The following is a 27,543-nucleotide window of genomic DNA, read 5'->3' on the forward strand; positions in this document are numbered from 1 at the left end:
TCATCCCAATTGTCTCTTAAGGGCCCCCATGACTTCCTTGTTACGCAGACTGTAGATAAAGGGGTTGAGAACGGGAGTGACAATTGAGTAAAATACAGCCAGCACCCTGTTCCTTTCAGGAGAATGCAGGGAATTTGGCTGGGTGTAGGTGGAGAGACCAGTAGCATAGAACATACTGGCCACAGTCAGGTGGGAGGAGCAGGTGGACAGGGCTCTACTTTGCCCTTTCCCTGAGCGCATCTGGAACACAACAACCAACACACGAGCATAGGAAGCTAGAATGGCCAGGAAGGGGAGCAGCAGAACGACAAGACTACACATGAGGATTGCTTGCTCATATTGGGAAGTGTCTTCACACACCAATGGCAGGAGAGATGGAAGCTCACAGAAGAAGTGGTTAACAATCCGAGATCCACAGAATGGAAGTTGAAATGCATACAGCACGTGAACTAAAGCATTGAAGGAGCTGCTGCTCCAGGCACAGGAGACCATGGAGCAGCAGATCTTCCTGCTCATGAGCACAGGGTAGTGCAGGGGCCAGCAGATGGCTATGTACCTGTCGTAGGACATGAAGCCCAGCAGCAGGGCTTCCGAGGCAGCCAGGATCATAAACATAAAAGCTTGAATCTCACAACCCAGGTAAGAAATGGTCTTGGTGCCTGACACAAAGTTAGCTGCCATCTTGGGCACGGTGGTGGAAATGTACATCATGTCGATGATGGAGAGCTGGCTGAGGAGGAAGTACATGGGGGTATGGAGTCTCCGGTCCAGCCTGATGAGGAGGACCAGTGTGATGTTGCCTATCAGAGCTACCGCAAAGAGGATGGCGATGACTGTGAAGAGGGGAGCGTCCATCTGGCCGTACTGGAAAAGACCCACCAAGATGAAGTCTGTCCCCCAGCTGTGATTTCCCGTTTCCATGGCTCAGACTGGACCAGCAGAGCAGACACAATCTGGAAGGGACATGGTCTGATGAGGACTGCCCTTGGGAGAAAGCAAATGACAGTCATTATATGAGATAGATTGTTCTGGAATAGCTCTAGAGCAATCTCTCTTTCATACCGTGTATAAGCTTCCATATGTTGTAAAATGCAGAATGTGTGCATCAAATTCCCTACTCCTGCTCATTTCACATGATTGACGTCTGTAGATTCTTCCTGTCTCAATGCCTTGGTGAAATACTAATACAAAAGATAAAAATAAAAAATTAATACAAAGGGGTCGTGGAAGGAAAGATTTTACAGGATTGCAGATTAAATGTGTTAAGAACAAATTATTTTGTTTATTTATTTTGTTTTCAAAAGTTTTATTCTTTTCAATAGAGTCTTTACTTTGATGGGCTGAAACTTAGGTTTTTGGCAATGAAGACAATTTCTCACTTTTGTGATGAATTTAGTATGTCAGAATTGATCAAATATAGAGTAATTGTTAATGATTCTTTATTCCACCTTTAGTTTTAATTATATGTAGCAATTAAGATTTTTGCAGTATTTACATAGAAGTTTTCAACCCTTATGAATTAGAATTAACTTATTCATATAAACTTAACATGGAGAAAAATGTACAATGACTTAAGAAATCGTTTAGTTGGAGCTGGAAAGACGGCTCAGCAGATAGGAGCACTGACTGTTCTTTCAGAGGACACAGGTAGAAGTCCCAGAAAACACATGACAGCTTCCAAGTGTGTGCATCTTCTCTTCCAGGGGAATCTAATGCTCTATTCTGGCCTCTATGGATATTAAGTATATAAATAGCACACAGACATACATACAAGCCTCATTCCCATGCTCATAAAATAAAATAAAGTAAAATAAAAATCTTTCGATTGAATTTGACTTGGTACCTTTTATTCTTTGAGTGTGAAGACTGCTAAGTCAAAATTATACATATGAAATTTTTGTTCTGGACTGACACAGTGCCTGGCTTCTCCATATTTTCAGAGGGGAACTAATGTCCTGGTAAATACTGGCTCTAGATACTTGGTGAAATGTTTTAAAATAGTTTTACTTCTTGGCATTTATTTGACCTTGATTTTCTGACCACAGAGAGCAATCATTACTGAAACACAAAAATAATGGAGTTATTACAATGAGACTGAAATATTTTAATGTAAAATTGAAAAGTGAAAAATATCTTTGCAAACATCAAATAGGCTGACTGTATGAGTTACAATTATTATAGAGGCAGAATTTTATCAGACATCTTTTGCATTTGCAGCAACCTAAAACACTTCACATTGTTAATACACATCTAATGATATGTAGGTTCTATTTTAATATGTTTATAATAAGAACAGTTTACATATTGCATTCAGTAGACAATACTTCTTGGGACAAACATAGATGGCCTGTATAGCAGCAGATGGTTTTGTTAGTGATGAACCCTAAATTTCAAGATTACAAATTTTACAACATGATGTAAAAACTCGCAAAAATTCAGAAAGAAGAATCAAATCATAGGGATGTGAAAATTGTTGGTAAGAAGGTAACACAAAAAAATTTGGAAGCGATAAGAAAGAGCAATACATCTGAGGGAGAATTCATCTTGAACTGCATACACTGAGTGACATAGACCAGCGATACAAAGCAGAGAACTGCCCGGTGCTTAGTTGTTGGCCAACACAGGTTGGACTCTGCCTTTTTTGTGGTTGGTTTGGGTTTGGTTTTTCTTTTCAATAGAAAGAACATGAAGTTGAGTGGCTAGGAAGGTGGAGAAAGAGCTGACGGGTCGGGGGAGTACAAGAGAGTGATGAAAATATACGGCATGGAGTTAAAACTAATAATTAAAAACACAAAAAGGAAACTGCTATGATGATAAGATAGTAGAAAACATTTTTCAAATATTTGAAATGATTTTTCTATCCATGGTTACTGCCGTGGATTAGTATTTGCTCTTGAAAAACACACGTGCTGAAAAATATCTGAAATATCAAGTAAAATTAAGGATGTACACACACATGCACACACACACACACACACACACACACATCTTCAGCAACAAAAAATTAAATACCTGAGTAGCTAGACTAAATATTGTAAATAAGTGATTCAAGAAATAGAAAATAGAAGGCTATAGAATGATTTACATAAATATACATAACGGTAAGTTAAATAAAATAATCTCGTTAATCCCAGCACCCAGAAGGTAGAGGCAGGCAGATCCCTCTGAGTCATGAATCATAACCTGCTCACAGTTCAGCTCTGAGCACTATTGACAGATTTTCTAGGTAAAATCTAGACTATATGCACAATATAATGTCTGTTGCTCACAATGTAGTGAAATACTCTACATGAATGCAAATGTGAACTAATAATAACAGTCCCAGAGAGCTCAGAGGCGCTTTCTGGTCTGTGTTGTGTGTCTCCCCAGGCCATGGAATTAACCCCACACATTCCCCTAGTTCCCCTCACTAAAAAGAAATTCTGAACTATTCCTGGCTTTCATATTGCTCCTATACTGATAGTGATGGCATTTTCCTGTTGCTCTCAATGTCTGAGAGTCACCCTAGGTGTCAGGTCTTGTCAAGATAATGATGTCTGTCATTGCTCTAAGGGTATGGGTATCTCCACCCCCCTCTGTCTCTCCCGTTGTCTCTCTCTCTGTCTCTCTGTCTCTGTCTCTGTCTCTCTCTCTCTCTCTCTCTCTCTCTCTCTCTCTCTCTCTGTGTGTGTGTGTGTGTGTGTTCAGATTTCCTGCCTGGTTTAAAGCCTTTTTTTTCTGTGTGTGTGTGTGTGTGTGTGTGTGTGTGTTTATGTGTTACTGGGGCTCTAACTCAGAGCGCTGGACAGCCTAGCCAAGTGCTTTGCAGCATCAGACCTTCTTTTCTGACACAGAATCCTGCCCTGTAACCCAGGATCTTTGAGCCTCACGTGTCTTGAACCTGTCATCCTCTTGCCTCCTCTTTTTGAGTGCTGGGATCAGAGGCTGCACCACAGTGCCCAAGTGTGCTCTGACCTTGGGTCATCAGGAGTGCTATTCACACTCAACTCAGCAGCCCCTTCATGTTCTAAAGCCGTGGTCTCAACCTCATAATGCTTCAACCTTTTATACATTTCCTCTGCTTGTAGTAACCCTCTCCCCAATTATGAAATTATTTTAGATCCTACTTAATAAGTATAATTTTGTTAATGATGTGAATCTTTATATACATATCTGTGTTTTTGAGGGTCTTTGGGGTCATGATGCACAGGTTGAGAACAGATGTTCTAAAGTTTTTGGTGCTGGAAAAGACATTTTTCTTTTCTCTTCCTTTTATCACATATGAGAGCAGATTTTTTTCAGTGTATTAGAAATCACCTAGTCAGGTAATCTACCTCTGAAGAAAAAACATAATCACTACCACAAACAGCCCCAGCAGCAGCAAAAGGAGCAGCAGCAGCAGGAGCAGCAGCAGCAGCAGCAGGAGGAAGAGGGATGCATAACCCTCCCCTCCAGATATCAATGGTTTGAACTTCATAGCATCCAAAATCCAAAATGTTACAGAAGTGGATATTTCCCATGAGTAGGTCAAAACGAGAAAGAGGTGTGCTTCCTTCCCAAAAACAGAATGTGTTCTGCTGGTCCTGCTCCCTCAGGTAGAAAATTCACTGCAGGACCACACCTGTGCTCCCATGCTGGGACACTGAGCCCAGCTTTTGTCCCTACAACTGTGAGAGGCTGCACTGCAGAGCACTGTGTGACTCCAGCACACACCCCAACAACACAGGAGTTCTTAAATCAATGCCTAGAAATGCTTCTAGCCTGAAAACGCGTCTAGCCTGTAATAAATCTAAATCAGAACCTGAGCCTACAGGAAAAGGATGCAGAGTTCTGTGCAGGTCAATGCCTGTCGGACATACCTGAACCAGCAGGCAGGGCTAGTTGTGTCTCAACAATTCTCCAGGAGTTCTGCTTCACTTCAGGACTTCACTGGCCATGCAGCTCTCTGGAAGCTGAGGAAATGTGCATGAACCAACCTTCTGCACTCCACCCACCTGAGCCTTGAACATGGGGAGTGTGGATGGGCTCTTTCTCCAGATGTCTAGACATGGACTGTTTGTCATTTCATTGAAAAAAATAATTCAATAATAAATATGGTACATCTAGCCACTTTGTTGCACATAAACAATTTCTCTGGGATGGCTACAGGGAAACAGACTTCAAAGGCAGACACAGAAGAGCTCCTGACACTCTCCCTCTACTGAGAGATGGGCACTAGAGAGCACAGCTATGTCTTCCTCAAGGAACTGTTAAATGAAATCATGATACATGTGATTATTTTCATAAAAGAGACATAGGAAAAGAAATTGACATGCTCTAAGGGATAGGTACACCTGAGCTGTGTCTTCTGAGGAAGAACAGCTTCCACGCTCCAGCCTCCAATCTCAACATATGAATTCAGAAATTGTTGCTTTTGCCTTATCTAAATAAACCTTCAGTCAGCACTAAAAGCTTCAGTGAAAAGTGGTACTTATACAAAATGCTGTCATTATTCTTAACCTCTCAGGTGCTTTGAGTGTCTCCAATGGTCTGGCTACCTAATGAAGGGTGGAACTCACCTGGTTTCCATCTCAGCCCTTCTGGGAAAACTAGTCTCTGGTCCACAATTAAACACACCATGTACAAAAGATCTGTTTTATGAGAGTTGGTGTCTGCATTTTATTTCAGGAAAGCATTTAAAATAGCATTCATAATTCTCAAAATGTTTGTTCAAATTAGAAATAGTCACAATTGAAAGTGTAAAAGCCCATTCTGGTTATGATGTTCATGTGAGAGACTCAGCTTCGAATAAGTAACAAACTGAAATATGTAGACCTTTGGAAAACAACACAAAGTAACAATGTGATATTTCAAAGAGGTGAATGATCCAGACTTGGTTTTGTTTCAGATAGTGTAATATCCGACCCTGAAAACAATCTTTCTGCCTGAAGTAGACTCATCCTTCTGCAAGCCCTAGGTACATTCAAATGTGCTAATACTTCATGGCACCCCATGGAAAGAATTTAGATTGTAGCCAAGATCCCACTTAATGTCTTCCTTTACTGACAGTAAATCAGTGTTTATTCAGAAATTACTGTGAGATTGAGAAGAATGAATTTCCTTGCACACTGAGGAGAAATCCTTGAGCCCATTGCTCAGGGGGAAAAGGGAGGAAGAGTTAGAGGCTCAGGCAGAGTGGCGACTGGAATTGGCATCCAGAGGATGCTGATGTGGCTTCAACCTTCCTCCTAGGCAGCTGGTTCCTATTCTCCTAGCCAATACACACAATTTCCATCTCCTTTTCTTGGCTATAACAGATGCAACTAATTAGTTTGAAGTATTTTTTTTCTCCGTGTTCTTCTCTATAAAGTTGTCCACAGAAGGAATCTTCCAGTTTTCAGTGAATGCTGACTGAAAGTTTTGGTAGGGAGTCTTTGCTGTTTATCTTAACTTCAACTTTAAGCTTGCTCTCACATCTTTCCTCTGCCAAACCAATTAGTCCACTTTCCTTAATTTTAATCTCATTCTAACTCAGACTAAGAAAGACAAACATGCTATGTTCTCACTTATAAGTGGATATTACCTGTTAGGTAAAAGATGATAATCATGCTACAATCCACAGACCCAGCAAGGCTGAGTAGCAAGAAGGGCTCTAAGGGGAATGCATGGATCATCCTGGGAGGTAAATTAGAATCAATTTAGTGGAAGAACCTGGGGTCTGTGGGAATGAAAACAGGAAGGATCAGATTAGGCAAGAAGGGATGGTGGGAGAGACAACAGGAACTGGAGGGCATTGGAAGGACAATGTGGGAACCTAGTGCAGTAGAAAACCCAGGATTCTATGAGGGTGACCCTTAGCGAGAACTCCAAGTAATGGAGGATACTGAACTTGAACTGACCATCTTTTGTAACTAGGTAACTTCCAATTGTGGGAATGGGACACGAATCCAGCCACAACCTGTCCTGCCTACAAGATGCACTGGAGCAACAGAAGCACAGAATTTGTCCGGGTGGCAGCCAATTACTGGTTTAATTTGAGACCCATGCAATAAGATGAATCCTAGGCCCATAACTCCCTGGATGGCCAGGACCTGGAGGCTGGATAGCACAGAGACCTAGCAAAAAAAATTGATAAAATGATTCCTAATGATATTCTGCTACACTCAGAAGATTACCTAGCCCAATTATCATCAGAGAGCTTTCTTATAGCAGCTGAAGATAGCAGAGGCAGAGACCCCACCATCAGATAATAGGTGGCAAGAACCCTAATTAGACATCTTCATTCAGTACCTCTTGTTGTGGTTCAGAGAAACTCACAGAAGAGAGGAATGAATTGTAGGTCCAGGAGTCAAAAACACAAGGAGAACATGTATAGACAGAAATTTCTGTCTTGTCTGGCCCCACAGACTTTCAGTACCAAAGATACACACAGGGCCTTATATTAATTATAAACTGTTTAGCCAATAGCTCAGGCATATTCCTAGCTAACTCTTATATCTTAAATTAACCCGTTTCTATTAGTCTATGTATTGCCTCAAAGCCATGGTGTTACCTCATTTTCTACATTTCTTGTTTCCTGGTCTGCTTTGGTATCATTTGACTCTACCTTCTATTTCTATATATCTCTGGACGGATTTCACACCTGGCTTCACTCTGGTAGGCCATTGGCCAAAACAGCTTAATTCATTAACCCATAAAAGCAACACATATACAGAAGGACATCCCATATCATTTCCCCTTTTCTGTCTGAACAAAAAGGAAGGTTTTATCTTTAACTTTAACATAGTGAAATTACATATAACACAACAATTATTAAGGAAAACTACAGTTACAACATTTAGTCTATATGTATTGGGAAAAATTAAAAAATATTCCATCATCTATGTTATCATTATGAGCCTAAAGTTTCATGTATATCTATTTATCATATGTTATAAGTAGTTATAATTATAGTCTTCAACCCCATCAAAGACCCCAGAAGGATATATTACCTAAGTAAACAGGAAGTGCATTGTAAGCAATTTCCAAAGTTCTAGAAATGACAGAGACATCTTGCTGCCTGTACAGTCACCCAAAGTTCTTCTGTAACATTGGGGCATCCCTCTTCAGCCTATAGGCCAATAGGATCTGGCAGACTTTTCAGTGAAGCAAGAAATTTGAATATCCTTTCCCCCTTGTACTGACGAAGTTTGTCAGTTGCTTTCTTCTGTTTCCTACAGAATGTCTGGCAGTTTCTTCTGTGAAGCAGGAACCCCGAAGAACCATCTTGTCTTTTGGAAAGCTCAGCAGTCACTTTTCTGTGGGTGATACATGCCTAGTCATACAGCATACCATCAACCAGGACGGGCAAGGGCAGTTTCTTGCCCAAACAGCCAGCCTTGTCACAGTGGGAGTGGGAGTGTCTCTTACCCTTTTCCCTGTTCTTGGGACCCTTTTCCTCCTATTTCATTGCCTTTCCCTGCCTTGATATAAGGTTGTGTGCCTAGTCTTATTGTATCTTGTTACACTGTGTTTGTTTGATATCCCTTGATGGCCTGCTCTTTTCTGAAGGCATGTGTTGATGGATGCTGATTATTTCCTAGCCACCCAGACCTGAAATAATCACTCAGAAACTATATTAATTACAACACTGCTTGAAATGCCGTGTAGCTGCCATAGCAGACATACACCAGAACCTTGAGGTAGAGCTATAACCTCATTGATTAGTAGAGATTAATAAATATGTTGATTCAAGATGTAATATTTAGCTAGAAATATGCACAAGCTAATAAGCGAAGAAGTGTTGCGATTTAATAAAATACTAGCTGGGCTGTGGTGGTACATGCCTTTAATCTCAGCACTGGAGAGGCAGAAAGAGGTGGATCTCTGTGAGTTTGAAGCTAGCCTGGTTTATAAGCGCTAGTTCCAAGACAGTCACCTAAGCTACCATAAAACCTTGTCTTGAAACACACAAACAAACACAAACAAAACAAAACAAAAAACTTCACCCAACAAAAAGCAGGAAGCAATTTGGAGAGAACTATGCCCAAATTTCCAAATATTTTTTATAGATGTTTGTTTACATTTAAAGGGAGATATGATATAGAGATGAAGACTTTGCATTGGTATGGATTTTTTGGTCTATTAATACTAATTTAAGGTCAATTTTGTTATATGTATATTTCTGCTCTTGATTAACATATATTTGTGCTGCTTATTTTAAAATGTATAATTAAGAAATATAGATAATAGATGGTCATCTATAATAGTCAAGCTCGTAGTCATGTTAGTTAGGTTTTCTAGATGCACAGAGATATATTTTAGATGGATAGATATTCTTCAAATCTTTCAAAGACTAACAGAATATGGCATTTAAAATGTCTTAAGAACTTATGTCATTTCAATATAATGAGACACATCTGCTCCTGGCAGCACCAATCTACTTCAAGAGGATGATGGGCATTGAAGAGGCTCCTTGTAGAGTTTGCTAACCATTTGGGCAAGAAACTGCTCTTACCTGAACTGTTTGATGATATGCTATATAAACTGGACATGCAGGACCCACAAAAATGACTGCTGAACTTGCCTAAAGGTGAGATAGTTCTTCAGGTTACCTGCTTCAAGAAAGAGTCTGCCAGACATTCAGCAGGACACAGAAAAAAGTGACTGATAAGCTGCCAATATAGGTGGAACTGTCTTTGAAATTTACTGCATGAAAAAGTCTTCTTCGATACTATGGTCCATGGGAAACACTCAGACAAGATTCGTACAGGGCAGCAAAAGGTATTTGTAACACAAAGGATGGACTGGGGGCTGTGTGAAAACTGTGGAGCCAGGTCAGAAATAGCCCAGCAGGAGTTCATGGCTAGTGAGGGTTACTTGCTAACCCCCTGGTCTAGGCAGGCATGAATTTCTGCCACAGATCCCCCTTTCCCTTATATAAAATTTAGTTATTGTGAATGTTATGTAGCCTCATAGTATATGAATCTTTTTTCTATCTATCTTAAGACTTACAGTCTTAAGTAGACCAAAACACATTTTGAATCAAGTAAATGTTATTATTGATAGGAAAAGAGCAACACCTGCTACAATAAGAATTCTATTAAGGTGATTCATAGGGTTGAATGAAGCTATAGTATCTACGAGACTTTCCATAATATTTATTTCTGTCTTCTCAGTAACTTTTTTGATAAAAGTCTCCATAATTTATTTCTGTAAATCATAGACAATTTGAGAAGAATTAGGGTGACTCATCAAATGTATATTAACCTTATCCCAATCATACTTGCTTTCATTAAATCTTAAGGGTGTAATAAAATAAGAAGAAACATTTCAATATCACATTTTAATTTTATCTGCTCCTTCAAAATTTTTCACTGGTCCCCTAACAATATAACAGCTTGCCCTAACTCAGCTAATTTATTCATGATCTCATTATCAATCTTATTTTGTTTAATCCATAGTTCTGTTGACTTTATGTCAGTCTCTAATGAATCCAGCAGTTTGGATTTCTTTATGAAGTGCCACTCAAGGTGTTGCTGCTGTAACCGTCAATACATTGATTCCCATAATAACTGCAACAACCAGTCCAACCATTCGACATGGATGTGTTCTTTTCAATATTCTCTCAGTGAGCTTTGCATCAGGATCGTCACAGGGGAGTCTTGCCATGGCCTCGATAACCTTACTGATATCCAGGTTGCTGGCCTTGCTCTCAGAATGTATTAACTCTCAAAAGTAAAATTTAAGAACATACCAGAAAAGGGTGTTTTTGATTTAGTCTAAAAGACAAATGATATTTATCATCCTTAATGTTTAATTTTCCTTCCCACACCTTATGAGGATGGAAGGCACTTGCCAATTTCCACAAGTTAGGCTGAATTGAAGTGCAGGATTGCAGGAGAGGACTTACCATTCCAACTCTGTGTCATTGTGTAGATGGAGCGGAGGGGATGTGTCCCGCCACCGGGCTAGCTTTACCCAAAATAATTACACGGAAACTGTATTCTTTTAAACACTGCCTGGCCCATTATCTGTAGCCTCTTATTGGCTAATTCTCACATCTTCCTTTAACCCATATTTAGTAATCTGTGTAGTACCACGAAGTACCAGCTACAGTAAAGTGGAGCAGGCTGAGATCTAAAAGACAGCTATGTATACGCTGTTGAGCATGGGACTAAAGAAGTACTTTATTTTTAATATTACAGGAAGACATTTTAAAAAATATTAAATTTTAAGGCTGTGAGACATCTGTGCTATAAAATGTTTTATTTTGTTAATATTTAAACTTAAAATAAAGGCTCTTTGCTTTTACAAACGGGACTCAGTCTCCTTGTTGGCTTTTGTGGGGACTTCGCAGATTTGGGCATAACATTTTGATTTGGCTTGACTGGGATTTTTGCATTGGCAGAGAGCTCGTGTTAGAAAATATTCTTAACAGTGGTGGAGTGTAGAAGGAGCGGCGGGCTGTGTCCCGCCACCCAGCTAGTTTTACCCAAAATAATTACATGGAAACTGTCTTCTTTTAAACACTGCTGGCCCATTAGTTTCAGCCTCTTATTGGTTAATTCTCATATCTTGCTTTAACCCATATTTAGTAATCTGTGTAGCACCACGAGGTGGTCGCTTACCAGGAGAGGTCTTAACCTGCGTCCATCTCAGAGAGGAGAAGCATGGCGACTCACTATGGCGACTGCCTGAAGCATCTCCTCAATTCTGCTTCCTTTCTCCCACAATTCTGTTCTGTCTACTCTGCCTACCTAATTTTCTGTCTCTTAAAGGGCCAAGGCAGTTTCTTTATTAATAATAAAAGTAACACATAGACACTCCTCTTTCAGTGGAGATGTACATCATGTCGATGATGGAGAGCTGGCTGAGGAGGAAGTACATGGGGGTGTGGAGTGTCCGGTCCAGCCTGATGAGGAGGACCAGTGTGATGTTGCCTATCAGAGCTACTGCAAAGAGGATGGCGATGACTGTGAAGAGGGGAGCGTCCATCTGGCCGTACTGGAAAAGACCCACCAAGATAAAGTCTGTCCCCCAGCTCTGATTTCCCGTTTCCATGGCTCAGACTGGACCAACAGAGCAGACACAATCTGGAAGGGTCATGGTCTGATGAGGACTGACCTGGGGAGAAAGCAAATGACAATTAACATATGAGATAAATTGTTCTGGAATAGCTCTAAGGAAATCTCTCTTCCATCCTGTGCTTTAGCTACTGAAAAAGTCCTTTTTAGTTCTTTTTAATGGTTTTTTTTTGTTTGTTTGTTTTTTTCTTTTTTTTTTCTTTTTAATGTTTTTTATTTTGCTTAATCTGTTGCAATCATATGTGTTAATATAAGACTGTGGTGTTTCAATGCATGCCTGGAGGCACGCTCTTTTTCAAAGATTGGATTCCTGATTCTCTGTCCTTATGACTTCTACACGGATGGAGTCTTCAGTCCCTCTCTCAATTCAAGGTTTTTGTAAGTTGTAACTGAGGTATCGGAGCAAACATTTTGAGATCACGGAACGAAATCAAATGATCATAAAATAACCAGTTGCATCATTCTCAGCAAAATTTCCATTCCTCTTTGCAAATTCTTCCTGATGAGAGATGGGAGCTCAGGTCTCTTTTTGTGAAGGCGTTAACTCACTTGGTTCTATAACTGTGTAAACAAAGGCATTGGCAGGAGAGTCATAGGAAACAGAAACACGGAGTTTATACAGGATGAGAATGAAGTACTGAGACTACTGTGCAATGTAAAAATTAAGAATATAGAGTATGGCTACATGAGGATTACGTAAGGCCTGAGAACCTCGTGTGAAACCACATTAAGCATATTGTTATGTCATATTATACATCTATTGCATAAAACAAGGAGACTTTAAAGTAACAAAGCTAGCAATCTTTTTCAAATTCTCAAAATATGAATTGTGAAAAAAATTAAGCAGAAATTAATAGAGCAATGTAGAAAATGATTGTTACTTTTTATATAAAGACTTCAGCTAACCCACACCTCCAGAGTAGTCCCTAAGCGAGTAAAATGCTAGACTGCCCAGTTTCGTTTTGCTCCTAAATTTCCCCGGGTGCCAGATGTTATCCAGACCCTGGCACTGGTCACTGATTTCCTCAGTGTGTGTGTGTGTGTGTGTGTGTGTGTGTGTGTGTGCATGTGTTAGTGTGTGTATTTTGTTGGGATCAAGCACCTGGCCTAGGCAAGCACTGAACCCCTGAGTTACCTCCTTAGTTATTGGGTTTTGAGGCTAGGTCACACTGTGTAGTCAGGTCTATCACCCAGGTCCCAAATAAAAATTAAAATATATATACCATGCCATAGACATATATTCAGGTATGCAAGTAACCCTACAGGACAAGCAGTTATAGAAAGATCTAACTGAACTTTAAAAGAAATGCTTAAAAACAGAAGAGTAATAGAGACACCCAGAGACAGATTACACAATATATTATTGACTTTATATTTTTATATTTTTATATTGATATATTTTATATTTCTTTCTTTTTTGGTTTTATTTTTTGCGAGACAGGATTTCTCTGTAGCTTTGGTGCCTATCCTGGAACTAGCTCTTGTAGACCAGGCTGGCCTCGAACTCACAGAGATCCACCTGCCTCTGCCTCCCGAGTGCTGGGATTAAAGATGTGCACCACCACTGCCCAGCAACTTTATATTTCTTAAATGCGAATGAAAAAGGAACAACAGTTGCAGAGGGACATTGGATAATAGAAAAAGCTGATGAATTAAATCAACCTACATATTTTAAAGATGTATTAAACTCAGAATGGAAACCAGGATATGTGTTATGTTGGGGAAGAGGCTTTGCCTTTGTTTCCATAGAAGAACAAAAACTGTGGATACCATCAAGACTGATAGAGAATAGATTTAAACAGGAGAGCCTTCCTGATGAGGAGAGACGATAGTTGAAGAGTCAAATTGGCCTAAAGATATAGTACATTTCCAACAGCATAAAATTTCAAAAGTCTTCCTAAATTTTTGTTTCTGATGTCCTTTGCCTATGAAAAGTTTTAAATAGTTAGTATAAAATCAAAGGATTATAATATTAGTGGCAATAGAAAAGTCCCTTAATTTTGGTTTTCTTCTGTCACACATCAGGGAGCTCTTCTGACGTGAGACAGTATATATATATAGTCTTTTTGTAGTCCCAATTCAATTATAATTTAAAGCTGGCTTTGGAGTTGGAATGTGACTCTCCTTCTCTAAACCCAAGTTCGTTTGTTAATGGAAAATCCAAAATCACTGTCTCACATCAGAAGAGCTCTTTGTGTCTCTGATTCTGGGTTATCTCACTCTATGGTTTTTTCTAGTTCTCTCCATTTGCCTACAAATTTCAAGATGACATTATTTTTTATTGCTGAGTAATACTCCATTGTATAAATGTACCATGTTTTCCTTATCCATTCTTCAGTTGAGGGACATTTGGGTTGTTTCCAGGTTCTGGCTATTATGAATAATGCTACTATGAACAGAGTTGAGCAAATGTCCTTATGGTATGATTGAGCATCCTTTGGGTATATACCCAAGAGTGGTATTTCTGGGTCTTGAGGTATATTGATTCCTAATTTTCTGAGAAATTGCCATACTGATTTCCAAAGTGGCTGTACAAGTTTGCACTCCCACCAGAAATGGGGGAGTGTTCCCCTTACTCCACATCCTCTCCAGCATAAGTTGCCATCAGTGTTTTTTTTATCTTGGCAATTATGACAGGTATCTCAGAGTTGTTTTGATTTGCATTTCTATAATGGCTAAGGATGTTGAACATTTCCTTAAGTGTCTTTTGGCCATTTGAGATTATTCTATTATGAGTACTATGTTTAGATCTGTGTCACATTCTTTTATTGGATTATTTGTTCTTTTGATGTCTAGTTTCTTGAGTTATTTGTATATTTTGAAAATCAGTCCTCTGTCAGATGTAGGGTTGGTTAAAAACTTTCCCCATTCTGTAGATAGCTGTTTTTGTCTTGTTGACTGTGTCCTTTGTTTTATAGAAGCTTTTCAGTTTCAGGAGGTCCCATTTATTAATTGTTGCTCTCAGTGTCTCAGTGCTACTGGAATTAAATTTAGAAAATGGTCACCTGTGCCAATGTGTTCAAGGCTACTTCCAACTTTCTCTTGTGTGAGGTTCAGTGTGGTTGGCTTTAGGTTGAGATCTTTGATCCATTTGGACTTGAGTTTTATGCATGGCAATAGATAAGGATCTATTTTCTTTCTTCTACATGTCAACATCCAGTTATGCCAGCACCATTTGTTGAAGATGCTTTCTTTTTTATATTTTATAATTTTAGCTTCTTTGTCAAAAATCAGGTCTTCATAGGTGTGTGGGTTAATATCCAGGTCTTCGATTTGATTTCATTGGTTCTCCTGTCTGTTTTTATGCTAATATCAAGTTGTTTTCATTACTGCAGCTCTATAGTACAGTTGGAAGTCTGGGGTGGTGACTCCTGAAGAAGTTCCTTTATTGTACAGGATTTTTTTGGCTATATTGTTTTTTCCATATAAAGTTGAATATTGTGGGTTTTTTTTCTTTTTCTTTTTTTGAGGTCCATGAAGAATTTTGCTAGTGTGGCATTGAATCTGAAGACTGCTTTTGGTAAGATCACCATTTTTACTATATAAATCCTACATATCAAAGAGCATGGGAGATCTTTCCTTTTTCTGATATCTTCTTCAATACCTTTCTTCAAAGATTTAAAGTTCTTGTCATACAGGTTGTTCACTTGTTTGGTTAGAGTTACCCTGAGATATTTTATGTTATTTGTGACTATTATAAATGGTGATGTTTTTCTGATTTCTTTTTTTACCCCATTTATTATCTGTGTATAGGAGGGCTATTGGGTTTTTGTTTTTTAGTTAATCTTGTATCTTGCTACATTATTGAAGGTGTTCATCAGTTGTAGGAGTTCTCTGGTAGAATTTTGGGGGTCACTTATGTATACCATAATATCAGTAGCAACAAATAGTAAAAGCTTGACTTCTTTGTTTCTAATTTTTAACCCCTGATCTCCTTTTGTTGTCTTATTGCTCTAGCTAGAATTTATAGTACTATATTGAATAGATATGGAAATAATGGACATCCTTGTCTTCTTCCTGATTCCAGGGGGATCACTTTTATTTTCTTTCCATTTAGTTTGATGTTGGCTGTTGGTTTACTGTATATTGCCTTTATTATGTCTAGGTATGTTCCTTGTAGCCCTGAGCTCTCCAAGGCTTTTATCATGAAGGGATGTTAAATTTTGTCAAAGGTATTTTCAGTATCTAATGAGATGATCATGTGTTTTTTTATATGATGGATTAAACTGACACATTTTAATATGTTGAACCATCCCTGCTTCTCTGGGATGAAGCCTACTTGATCATGTTAGATGATTTTTCTGATGTGTTCTTGGATTCAGTTTGCCAGTATTTTATTGTATATCTCTGCATCAGTGTTCATGAGTGAGATTGGTTGGTAATTCTATTTCTTAGTAATGTCTTTGTGTGGTTTGGGTATTGGGATAATCGTAGCCTCATAAAAAGAGTTTGGCAATGTTCCTTATATTTCTATTATGTGGAACAATTTAAGAAATATTGGTATTAGTTCTCTGAAAATCTGAAAGAATTCTGCGCTGAAACCATCTGGTCCTGAACTTTTTTTTTTTTTTTTTTGGTTGGAAGACTTTTGATGACTGTTTCTATTTTCTTAGTGGTATAGTTCATTTAATTTGCTTACCTGGTCTTGATTTAATTTTGGTATGTGATACTTATCTAGGAAATTGTTCCTTTAAGTTTTCCAATTTTATGAAGTACTGGTTTTTGAAGTATGATTTGATGATTTTCTGGATTTCCTCCATGTCTGTTGTTATGTCCCCCTTTTCATTTCTGATTTTGTTAATTTGGGTATTCTCTTCCTGCCTTTGGTTAGTTTGAATAAAGGTTTGTCTATTTGGTTGATTTTTTCAAAGAACCAATTCTTTGTTTCATTGGTTCTTTGTACTGTTTTTTGTTTATTTCTATTTTGTTGATTTCAGCTCTCAGTTTGATTATTTCCTGTCTTCTAGTCCTTCTGGGTGAGTTTGTTTCTTTTTGTTCTAGAACTTTCAGTTGTTCTTTAATTTGCTAGTGTAGGATTTTTCTAGCTGCTTTATGTAGGCCTTTTTGTGCTATGAACTTTTTTTTAGCACTGCTTTCATTGTGTCCCATATGCTTGTGCAATAATTTATATTGAATTTTAGGAAGTCTTTAATTTTTTTCTTTAATTCTTCCTTGACCCAGTGGTGATTCAGTTGAGCATTTTTCAGTTTTTATGTGTTTGTAGGCTTTCTGCAATTAGGGTTGTTATTGAATTCTTTTTTTAATATTTATTTATTTATTATGTATGCAATATTCTGTCTGTGTGTATGCCTGCAGGCCAGAAGAGGGCACCAGACCTCATTACAGATGGTTGTGAGCCACCATGTGGTTGCTGAGAATTGAACTCAGGACCTTTGGAAGAGCAGGCAATGCTCTTAACCTCTGAGCCATCTCTCCAGCCCCTTGAATTCTAACTTTAATCTATGATGACCTGAGAAGACACAGGGGTTATTCCAATTTTTTTTTCTGTTCAGATTTACTTTGTTACTGAGTATATGGTTGATTTTGGAGAAGGAGTTTGCTTTCATTGTGGCAATATTAGCTATTTGGACAAGAAACTGCTTTTGCCTTGACTGCTTGACTGTGTGCTATGCAGAATGAGTATACAGGACCTAAAAGAATGACTGCTGAACTTTGCTGAAACAAGGTAAGACAGTCCTTCAAGATTCCTGCTTTACAGAAGAGTCTGCCAGATATTCTGCACAACACATAAGAAAGTGACTGATGAACTTTATCAATACAAGGCTGGACAGTTCTTCAAATTTTTTGATTCACTGAAAAATCTGCCAGACACTCTGGCTCTTTAGGCTGAAGGTGGATGACCCAACATTGAAAAGAAGCTTTAAATGACTTTATAGACAGCAATATGTCTCCGTTGTTAGGTAATACTATATCCTTCTGCGTTTTTGATGGAGTTGAAGACTAACTAGAGTTTCAGTTTTCCTTAGTTATTATAGAAAATAAATTAGGTATAAAACTTTAGATTCAGTAAGATAGTATAAATAATGGAAGATTTTCTTTAAATTTGCCAGACACAAATAAATTGGACATTGTGAACATAATTCTTACTTTATAATTATTATTGTAGATAGTCTTATTATGTTTAAGTTAAAACCTTTTCTTTTTATTAAGACAAAAAGGGGTAAATGTTGTGGATTAATTTAAGATGTGATACATTTTTTCCATTTTTCTCTGTTGACTTTTGTTTTATTTAGGAGTAGTACAGGAGTGGAAAGTAAAGGGATGGGGAATGAATAGGATCAAGAAACATGATGTGAAAAACACTTAGAATAGATAAAATAATTTTGAAAAAAGGATCTCCTCTGCTTCCCTCCTAGAGTTTTGACAATAGAATCACAGATATCAGCAATAAGGTGAGCCTTGAGACATCTTGGATTTGGCGCAGATTCTGCTGGGGTTTGTCTTTAGTTCTGAGTCTATTGTGGGAGTCACAGTAGTTAGGCCAGCCACAAGCAAACACTGAGCTTACACAATAGGAGCGCCAGGCAAGGACTTAACACACATGCAATTTTTCTTACAAACAAAATGAAAACAAACCCAAGACATAATAAAGCTTTTCATCTAATGCCACCCATGTTGTTATCATAGGTCACCTTTTCTGTTATTCCAGAATGACAGATATGGGGAGGGGAATGTCAAATCAGAGCAAAGAACCAACACAACTCCACCATGGGCTTTAGATGAGAACTTGGGAAATATAAAACATCAAACTATGCTGACATCAATGCTGAATGGTGGTCATGGAGAGACACTTTGTTCCTGTGAATAGAGGAACAATTTTGTGATTAAGGAAAATACAGCCAGGAAAGGGCAGGGAGATGTGACATCCTGTTTGTTTCCTCTTTCTTAGTCCTGTTGGTCTGTCTGGAGCTTTGAGCCATCAGACAGTGCTACTTACACTCTGGGTGGGTCATCCCCATAAGTCAAGCTTCTGCAAACCCTCTCACTGACCCACCCTGACGTGTCTCGGTCTCCTGGGTGATTCTAAACCTAGCCACACCAACAAGGGAGATGAGTGAGCATACTCTGATTTATTGATTCGTAGCTCATCATGGGACAGCATGGAAGGGTTGGGTGACAGGCAACATTCGGTTCATTCATAAAGCAGAAGATCTGGGAGCTTATACAGGCTTATAGAAGCCCAGAAGATGTAAATCAATGGAGAGTTGCAGGCGAGAGTTGATCAGACCTAGTACTGCCATTGCTACCCAAGACCTTGCATAGAGTGACATCCAAACCAGGGCTGCTGGATCCTCCCATATCCCTGAAACTAAAGTAGGGACACAGGTGGAGACAGGACAGCATAGATGCTTATGCCCTAAGCCTTAAGGTGTGCTACCTACAGTCACTCTCCCCAGCTGTTGACAGTGCCTCAAGGCACCTGTTGTCTCCCTAGTCTCCCTACCTTACTCTGAGAACACGTTTCACCACACATAATACCAAGACATTATAGTGACAAATGGCCAAATTTGCATCTTACATGGAAAAGTCCTCTTTAACCACAAAAAGAAATGTAAAACATGTGCCGTCATCATGACTGCCAACCAAATACCAGAACTCTTCAAGAATTCAGTAACATGCCTGCTTTCTCTCTGCCACAGGGCAACCTGTATTTTCGCCAAATCACTGTGGAACATTTTTCTCAGTCCCTTTCTGTCTCATTAAAATGTTTGCCTAAGAGCTTGCCTCCCATCTCATTTTTCATTGCCATCCTCACTAGGACAGCTTCCCTCTGTTCTATCTAGGACCAGCCCGTATTTCCTTTGTCTCTCTGCTACCCAGCAGCAACCTCCTGAGTGCCCCCTTCACTTCCTTGTTCCTGAGCGTGTAAATCAGAGGATTGAGGAGAGGGGTGACAATGTTGTAGAAGAGGGTGAGGAACTTGCCCTGGTCCTGGGAGGAGCTGTTCCCCGGTTGCATGTACATGTAGATGATATTTCCATAGAAAAGCGAGACCACTGTGAGGTGTGAGCCACACGTATTGAAGGCCTTTTGCCGGCCTGCAGCGGAACGGATTTGCAGCACGGCCCTCACGATGTAGCCGTAGGAGATCAAGATGAACACCAGGGGAGACAGCACGATGCCTATGGCCAGGACGAAGACTGTGCCTTCCACTGCAGCGGTGTTGACACAGGCCATCTTGATAAGAGCTGGCATCTCGCAGAGGAAGTGGTCCACCCTGTGGCGCCCACAGCGGGGTAAGCTGAGGGTCACTGGAGACATGGCCAAAGAGTTGGCTACCCCGCAACCCCAGGCCAGTGAGACCAGCCCCATGCAGAGCTTGGGGCTCATAATCACCATGTAGTGCAGGGGCTTGCAGACGGCCACAAAGCGATCATAGGCCATGACGGCCAGCAGCAAGCATTCCACACCCCCCAGCCCCAGGAACAGAAGCAGCTGCAGAGCGCAGCCCACATAGCTGATGGTCTTGTCCTGCCCACTGAGGTTGTAGAGCAGCTGCGGGATGGAGCTGCTGGTAAAGCTGAGGTCCAGGAAGGACAGGTGGGTGAGGAAGAAGTACATGGGAGTGTGCAGGTGCGGGTTCAGCCTCGACACCAGGATGATGGTGCTGTTGCCCAGCAGGGTCAGGAGGTAGGCAGGCAGGATGACGGCAAAGAGGACCTTCTCCAGCTGGGGCCGGTCAGAGAAGCCTACAAGGATGAAATGACTGAAGATGCTGTCATTGGCTGTGCCCATCTCTGTGCACCTGAGGAAGACATCAGTACTGATGGTAATCAGTGTTTCTGTCATGTATTGCTCATTTAGCTACAACAATGGTATAGATAGTATTGACAGACTAGGAAACTGAGTCGTGCATGTAGCAAGCCAGTTGTGAGGAGAAAGAGGATGGAGTTGGGTTTGAACCCAACAATTGCAGCTTAGTGTGTCAGCCTTAGTCATTCTAGTCCTGCCTCTAATTCCATGAAGTGAGAGAGGAATTGTACTGTGGCCCAACTTTTGAGTCTTTCGAGACACGTGATCCCAAGCTCCTGTACAATCACAGGAAGCAAAAAATACAGCCCCAAATAATCAACCAATAGAATTTGAAGAGGCCCAGAACAGCTGACTGGACACTTGGACATCACTCATCTGAACCCTTGTGGGTTAACTGACACAGAGAGGTTTTTAAAATACATATGTTGGATTTTTTCTGGAGATTTTCAATGATTTGGTAATTCAAGAACAAAATGGTGTTCCCTAGAAATATCTTTAAAGTTTTTAAGTTTGGAAAGCTGCAAATATATAACAATATGTAGACATTATGCATGCTATAATATACTGTAAAAGTAAAGAAATCTATTATGAACAAAGTTTGTCAAAACTGACAGGAACAAAGACCCTGCAGAGAGGAGCTTAACCAAATGTGGCAGGAAGCACTCTGCCATATCTGGGTCAAATGAGCCGTGGTATATGGCTCTGCCTCGAGATTTCAGCCATTCTTGTTGCTATTGCTGTGAACTGAAGGGTTCAGAATCCACCCCAAACACCACCCATCTAGAACTCAGCAGCTAACCTTCGCCAAGCATTGTGTGGCATCACAAAGTGCCTCCGACCCTCACACAGTTTCCACTCTGCAATACAGAGACTCTTGAAATATCCTCGAGCCAAATGCCACCATTACCTGCATGTTTCTGGACAGCCGCAGGCTGCCGGTAGTTATTTTAGAGTGTAGTCGAATGTTTTACCCAGATGTCTAACAGTGAAGTGGTGGACACCCTTAACAGCTGGGTCCAGTTATTTATTTGGGATGCTTTTGGTTTCAAAGACTCGTTCTGTCTTTCTGATTATTAATTTTGGGTAATTTTAGATGTCTGAGTAGAAAAATGGTGTAGACAAGAATAGACGACAATAGACAACCACAGTAGATGACAATAGATGTCAATAGGTTATCAGTGAAAGCTGTGCTCACAAAAACTCTTTCTGGGCCTGCTATGGGGCTTGTTTATCCTCCAAGTACATGGGAAATGTTGCTTAAAGAAAAGCTGAATCCAAGTTTATGGTTTTGCTTTTTTTTTTTAAAAAAAATACTATTAGTGTGTGTATGTGTGTGTGTGTGTGCGCGCACGCATGTGTGTGTGCATGTGCGTGTGTGTGCATGCATGTGTGTGTGCATGCATGCGTGCATGCATGTGTGCTGCATGTGTGTGTGCGTGTGCGTGTGTGTGCATGTGTGTGTGTGCATGCGCTCACCTTTCAAGGTTCAAGGATAACTTTCAGCAATCAATTCTTCCCTGCCCCCATGTGGACTTAGGGGATCAGATTTAGGCCATCAGGCTTGGCAACAGGTTCCCTTGCCCACTGAATCTTCTTGCTGGCCAGAAGAAATGGAAAAGGTCCAGTGCCCAGGTTTGCATCCTGCCAGGAGAAGACCGACTTACCCACCTCACAGATAAACAGCACATGGGTATCCCCCGGCCTCTGTTTCCTCTTTTCTCTGAAACTGTAACACATTACAGGAAAGACAGAGACAAAGGAAGACTCTTTCTCTCTCAGGTTCGTAAAAGTGTAAATAAATCCAATTTCTCTACCAGTTTCCTTTCCCTAATTTCTTTGACACACAGGGAAGCTGAGGTGGCCTGCACACTCTGTACCAGTGCTACATGAGGCTCAGAAAGGCATGGGACGTGAGGCCAGTTGGGCGTTCTTGATGGGAGTTTAAACTGAAGTCACAGTCTTTAAGAAATCACTACTTCTGTGTACATACATCTCAATATTGGGCATGCTGCTTTAATAAAAGAAATACGTTTCTCTTACAGAATTGAGAATTTAGTGTTTTCCCTTTGTCCAATTAATCTCCCGGGTAGGAATCTGCCCTGTATATATTGACCCTCCACACATCTCCATGGCATCAAAGGCAGGCGATCTGCAGATCAGAGGCAGGTGATCCGCGGAAACAGGGTTTGTGGTTAATAGCTTTTTATTTCACAGACCATGCTGTTACAAATGAGAAGCAAGCAACTGCCAAATTCAAATAAGCATAGGCATATGACATCAGTTGAAACTTTGTCCACCCAAATATATTAAGTTCAAATATGTAGAAAACAAGATACGGGGCTGAGGCTCACTTTTGAAGGTGCTTGCCTAGCATGCACCAAGCCCTAGTTTTCTCCCCAGCAACGTGTAAACTAGATGTGGTGGTGCATTCCTGCAACCCCAGGACCTGGGAAACAGGAATGGAGGATCAGGAGTTCAAGGCCATCTTTGGCTATAGACAAGGTCAAGACTATCCTGAGCTACACAACAAAACAAAATGTATGGTGAGAGCACACACGTAACTAAATAATAAATTAAATGATAATACTGTTTTACTTTCTTTGTTTGTTTCTTCTTTTTTTGAAACTGGGTCTCACTATGTAGCCCTGGTTGGCCTAGAACTCACTATGTAGACCAGGCTGTCCTCAAACTCACAGAGATCTTTCTGCCTCTGCCTCCCAACTACTAGAATTAAAGGTGTGTACCACCATGCCTGGCAATAAATATTTTTGAAATTATTCACTGGCATATTTTCTAAATATCATATCCATTTGCATACTTCATGGCATGTTTCCCTTAAATAACTAACATGCTTATTGGTGATTACACATCAGTGTCTTCATGGTTTAAATTTCTGGTCCTCAGCCATCAATGAGAACATTTCTCAAATTTAAAAGCCACTTGTTTGTAAACTGTTTGTTTTCTATAAGTTTCTTCTTCATTTCTTATTTTGCTTACCAGTTTATTGGGGGAAAGATCTCTGTGATCTCCTAAGCACTAACAATGAGAAGGGAGACTGGGAAGGACACCGCAGAGGCCACAGCACAGACAGCTGAAATGGCTCTCCAGGCACCGTGCCAACAATCCGGTGCTTGGGAGCACTACAGGATTTCATCGTGTTTGACTCAGAAATCTGGAGAAGTTGGGGGTTGGAAACTGAGAAACAAATCCTAGCACATGAATGGCTTGGGTCCGATTTTTAGGACAGCCCACGTTTGTATATCCTTCCTAATATTCATTCTCTTGACTGAAACAGTCCAGAAAGACTTTCCCCGGGAAGGTTTGGTGTCTTTTTATGTTCGTGTCTAAAGGGGATGTTTACACTTGTGGCTCCCGTGGCATCATCTCTTACAATGTTGCCTCACTCACCCTCTTTAAAAAATTCTGCAGACTCTAATGCTCGCTAGGGGTTCCTGCCTCTGCAAGGCTTGAAGCCATTACCGGGATCCCTGGATCTTGCATAAAATGCTATTGCAAATTTGATTCTACTGAACTGTTTTCTAAGATGAGATTTTTCTAATATGAGGGTTTTATCTCTCTTCCTAAAACAAAGCAAACAAATGTAAGAGCTGAACAGGAGACAGGAGTCTCTTTCAACATGCCCTCAGCCCCTACTCATGCAACTAATCAGACTCCATTGCTGAGACTTCTGCCTCCTTTACCTCTAATTCAAAAGCCATGTTTGTCCTCTCTTCCTTCTCCCCTTTCCTTTTCTCCTCCTTCCTTCCTTCTTTCTTTCTTTCCTTCCTTCCTTCCTTCCTTCCTTCCTTCCTTCCTTCCTTCCTTCCTCTCTCTCCCTTCCTCCTTCCTTTCCTCCCTCCTTCCTTTCTTCCTTCTCTTCTCTCACCTTCCCTTTTCCTTCCTTCCTTCCTTCCTTCCTTCCTTCCTTCCTTCCTTCCTCCTCCTCCTCCTTCCTCTCTCTCTCCCTCTCTCTCTCTCCCTTCTCCTTCTTCCTCCTTTCTTGTTCTCCTTGGCATCCCTCCCATCCCTCCTCCCCTCCTTCCCTCCCTCTGTCCTTCCCTCCTTCCCTCTCTCCCTTCCTGCCTGCCTTCATCCCTCCTTCTTTCCTTCTCTCTGTCCCTTCCCAGCAGCTGCTAAGCTCTCCAGCTTTCCTGCCCCTTGGCTTCTTGAACTCTAAGAAAGTAAAATTGTCCTTGAGTTTTCTTCTGGGTCCATTTTTAAATTCTTTTATTTATAAGGCTAATGATCTACAAAAGGGATCCTATGTGTCCCAGTGACATTAAACTAAGTAAATGCTTTTCATGCACCAGGCAGAGTTTCCTATTCTGGGGTAGTCAGAGCAGGAATATACTTCCATCTTTCACATCTGGACACAGCAGGCAGGTGCTCATGGATTACTAGCTCAGCGTCACAGCAGGGCGTGTTTTCTTGGTCTTGGAGAAGCACATCCTCTTTCCCTTCCTGACTCAGAGGGAAACACCACAGGTAGGACCAGACACTAAGTTGGAGTCCTGAGTTCTCCTCACATGGGTGAGGTGACAGGCAGAAAGGCCAAGAGGAAACTGAGGATGGCCGCTAAGAGCTGGTATTTCAGGACACTAAAGACAGCGAAGCTGTTCCCCTGCACAGAGGGGCCCTTTCCCTGTGAAACATCTCTACAGCCTGTGTGTTTGGGAGCATAAGCGAACCGTGTATCACACAAGTGTTGCCTATGGGTGCCGATGGGTCAGACAGTGGGGATCCGCTGTCCTCACGTATACCAGCCAATCTCAGAAATGACTACACTTGATAGAAGGAAAAAAAAATGAGTGCTTTTGCCAGATTCTAGAGGGCTGGCAGTATTCATAAGAAAATATTTTAGGCCGGGCGGCGGTGGCGCACGCCTTTAATCCCAGCACTCGGGAGGCAGAGGCAGGCGGATCTCTGTGATTTCGAGACCAGCCTGGTCTACAAGAGCTAGTTCCAGGACAGGCTCTAAAGCTACAGAGAAACCCTGTCTCGAAAAAAAAAAAAAAAGAAAATATTTTAGTTTATTAGTTTATTTGAATCTTAATTTAAACTTTTAAAACGAATTTATTTTTATCATTTAGAAGACTAAAGATCCTCCCCCCCACTTAGACTGTAATAACTGTGTGACAGGTACTAGATTTTGCTCTCAGACCTGGGGGCCTGGGTCATCATAAGTTCCCAGCGAGGAGTCCACATGCATTGATTGCTCTATGGGGGTTGGGGGACCAAAGAGAAACTCAAATCTCAGATCTCATTTTTATCTGCCAAAAATCAGTTTTCTTTTTCCCAGTAAACTAGTTCCAATACTAAGACAGCAAAAAGCTCATGTATTCTGTGTCCACTCAGTACTTTTATAACTAATCCATTTATAAAAATGGTCTATCACTCGTAGAGTTAAGCAATGCAATGTGTAGCCCTGTGCTGCTGTTGTCCTCTGGGTGAGCCTGCGGTTCTCACTTTTCCCCATGCCCCAGGACCTGGCAAAGCTAGGTGAGCACTCTTCCACTGAGCTAAACCTAACTGTGCTTCAGCTGAGAAGTGCAGATCTCTGAGATCAGCTCCCCAATTCAAAACCTACTCACCATGGTACTTGGATGCTGCTGGTGCTCCAGGCACCCCAGTGCAGAAGGTGTGGCCCCACAGAGGTGATCAGGGGCAGAATATGCAGTGTCTTCTCCAGTTAGAGGCCCATAGCTGTTGCGGATGAGTCACTGTGGAGGAAATCCACGTGCCTATTGCTGATTTGGCATCATTGTCTGTCTGACGGGTCCTGAGGCTTGCAGAGGGGAATGCTGAAGCTGCAAACATGCTGCTCTCCAGAGGAGATGGAGAGAGTCTTCTGTGGGGGTTGTGGGTTCATCAGCATCCCCAAGGGAGGCAGGGACGACATTCCCTCAGCATCTCTGAGCTCTGGGCAATCTTCTGAACCCACCAGAGTCATTAGCAAATTCAGTTTGTGCCACCTCACTGTTCCAGTCCCCACAGGTCCAACCAGAAAATGAGGGCCATGAGAATTTGTCCCTTGATAGAAAAATAATTTAATATAGCATGCAAGCAAAATTTGGGCACAGTCTGTTGTTCAAAAGACAGGAATATACAGGGGCTGATTTTCTTCTTTCCCTTGTCCACGAGAATTACTATGTGGCTTTAAAAATTCAGTTGAGGTACAACTAGTCCAATTTACTTAAAGCAGGCTCACACACTTTTTTCTTTTTCTTTTTTCTTTTTCTCTTTCTTTCTTTCTTCCTTTCTTTCTTTCTTTCTTTCTTTCTTTCTTTCTTTTGTTTTTCAATACAGGGTTTCTCTGCCTATCCTGGATCTCTCTCTGTATTCCAGGCTGGCTTCAAACTCATAGAGATCCTCCTGCCTCTGCTCCCTGAGTGCCGAGATTAAAGGTGTGCACCATCGTTATCTGACTGATCACACACTTTTTAAAACATAAGATACATTAAAAAAACAGTCAAATGATTTTTGTTTGTTTTTTAATATCTATAACCAATAATTTTATGCCAAAAGAGCCTGTTTTTCAAGACAGCAGAAAGATTCAGTTAAGAAGTTGGCAAGTATTCTTGTATTATTTCTTTATTTTTACTATTGAATATGGAAAAATGTTGTCATAGATACATTTGTATTTTAACTTTAGAAACTGAACTAATATCTTGAGCTCCCTGATTTCTTTGGCTGTGAATATGCATCTATTTATTATTTCTCTGCGGTACTGTCAATAGAGTCTAGG

The 27,543-nt window shown here is 40.6% G+C and overlaps 2 protein-coding genes across 2 annotated transcripts; both read right to left on the reverse strand.

Moving 5' to 3' along the window:
- LOC119813120 (olfactory receptor 2AK2-like) lies at window positions 1–921 on the reverse strand. The gene has a single exon (XM_038328251.1). The coding sequence runs from the start codon at window positions 919–921 to the stop codon at window positions 1–3; it is 921 nt and encodes a 306-aa protein (XP_038184179.1).
- Window positions 922–19,820: 18,899 nt separating this feature from the next.
- LOC119813039 (olfactory receptor 2W3-like) lies at window positions 19,821–20,780 on the reverse strand. The gene has a single exon (XM_038328127.1). It carries the CDS (start codon window positions 20,778–20,780, stop codon window positions 19,821–19,823), a length of 960 nt encoding a protein of 319 aa, XP_038184055.1.
- Window positions 20,781–27,543: the final 6,763 nt, after the last annotated feature.

Source organism: Arvicola amphibius, chromosome 4, assembly GCF_903992535.2.
Source record: "Arvicola amphibius chromosome 4, mArvAmp1.2, whole genome shotgun sequence".
In the NCBI taxonomy this organism is placed as follows: Eukaryota; Metazoa; Chordata; class Mammalia; order Rodentia; family Cricetidae; genus Arvicola; species Arvicola amphibius.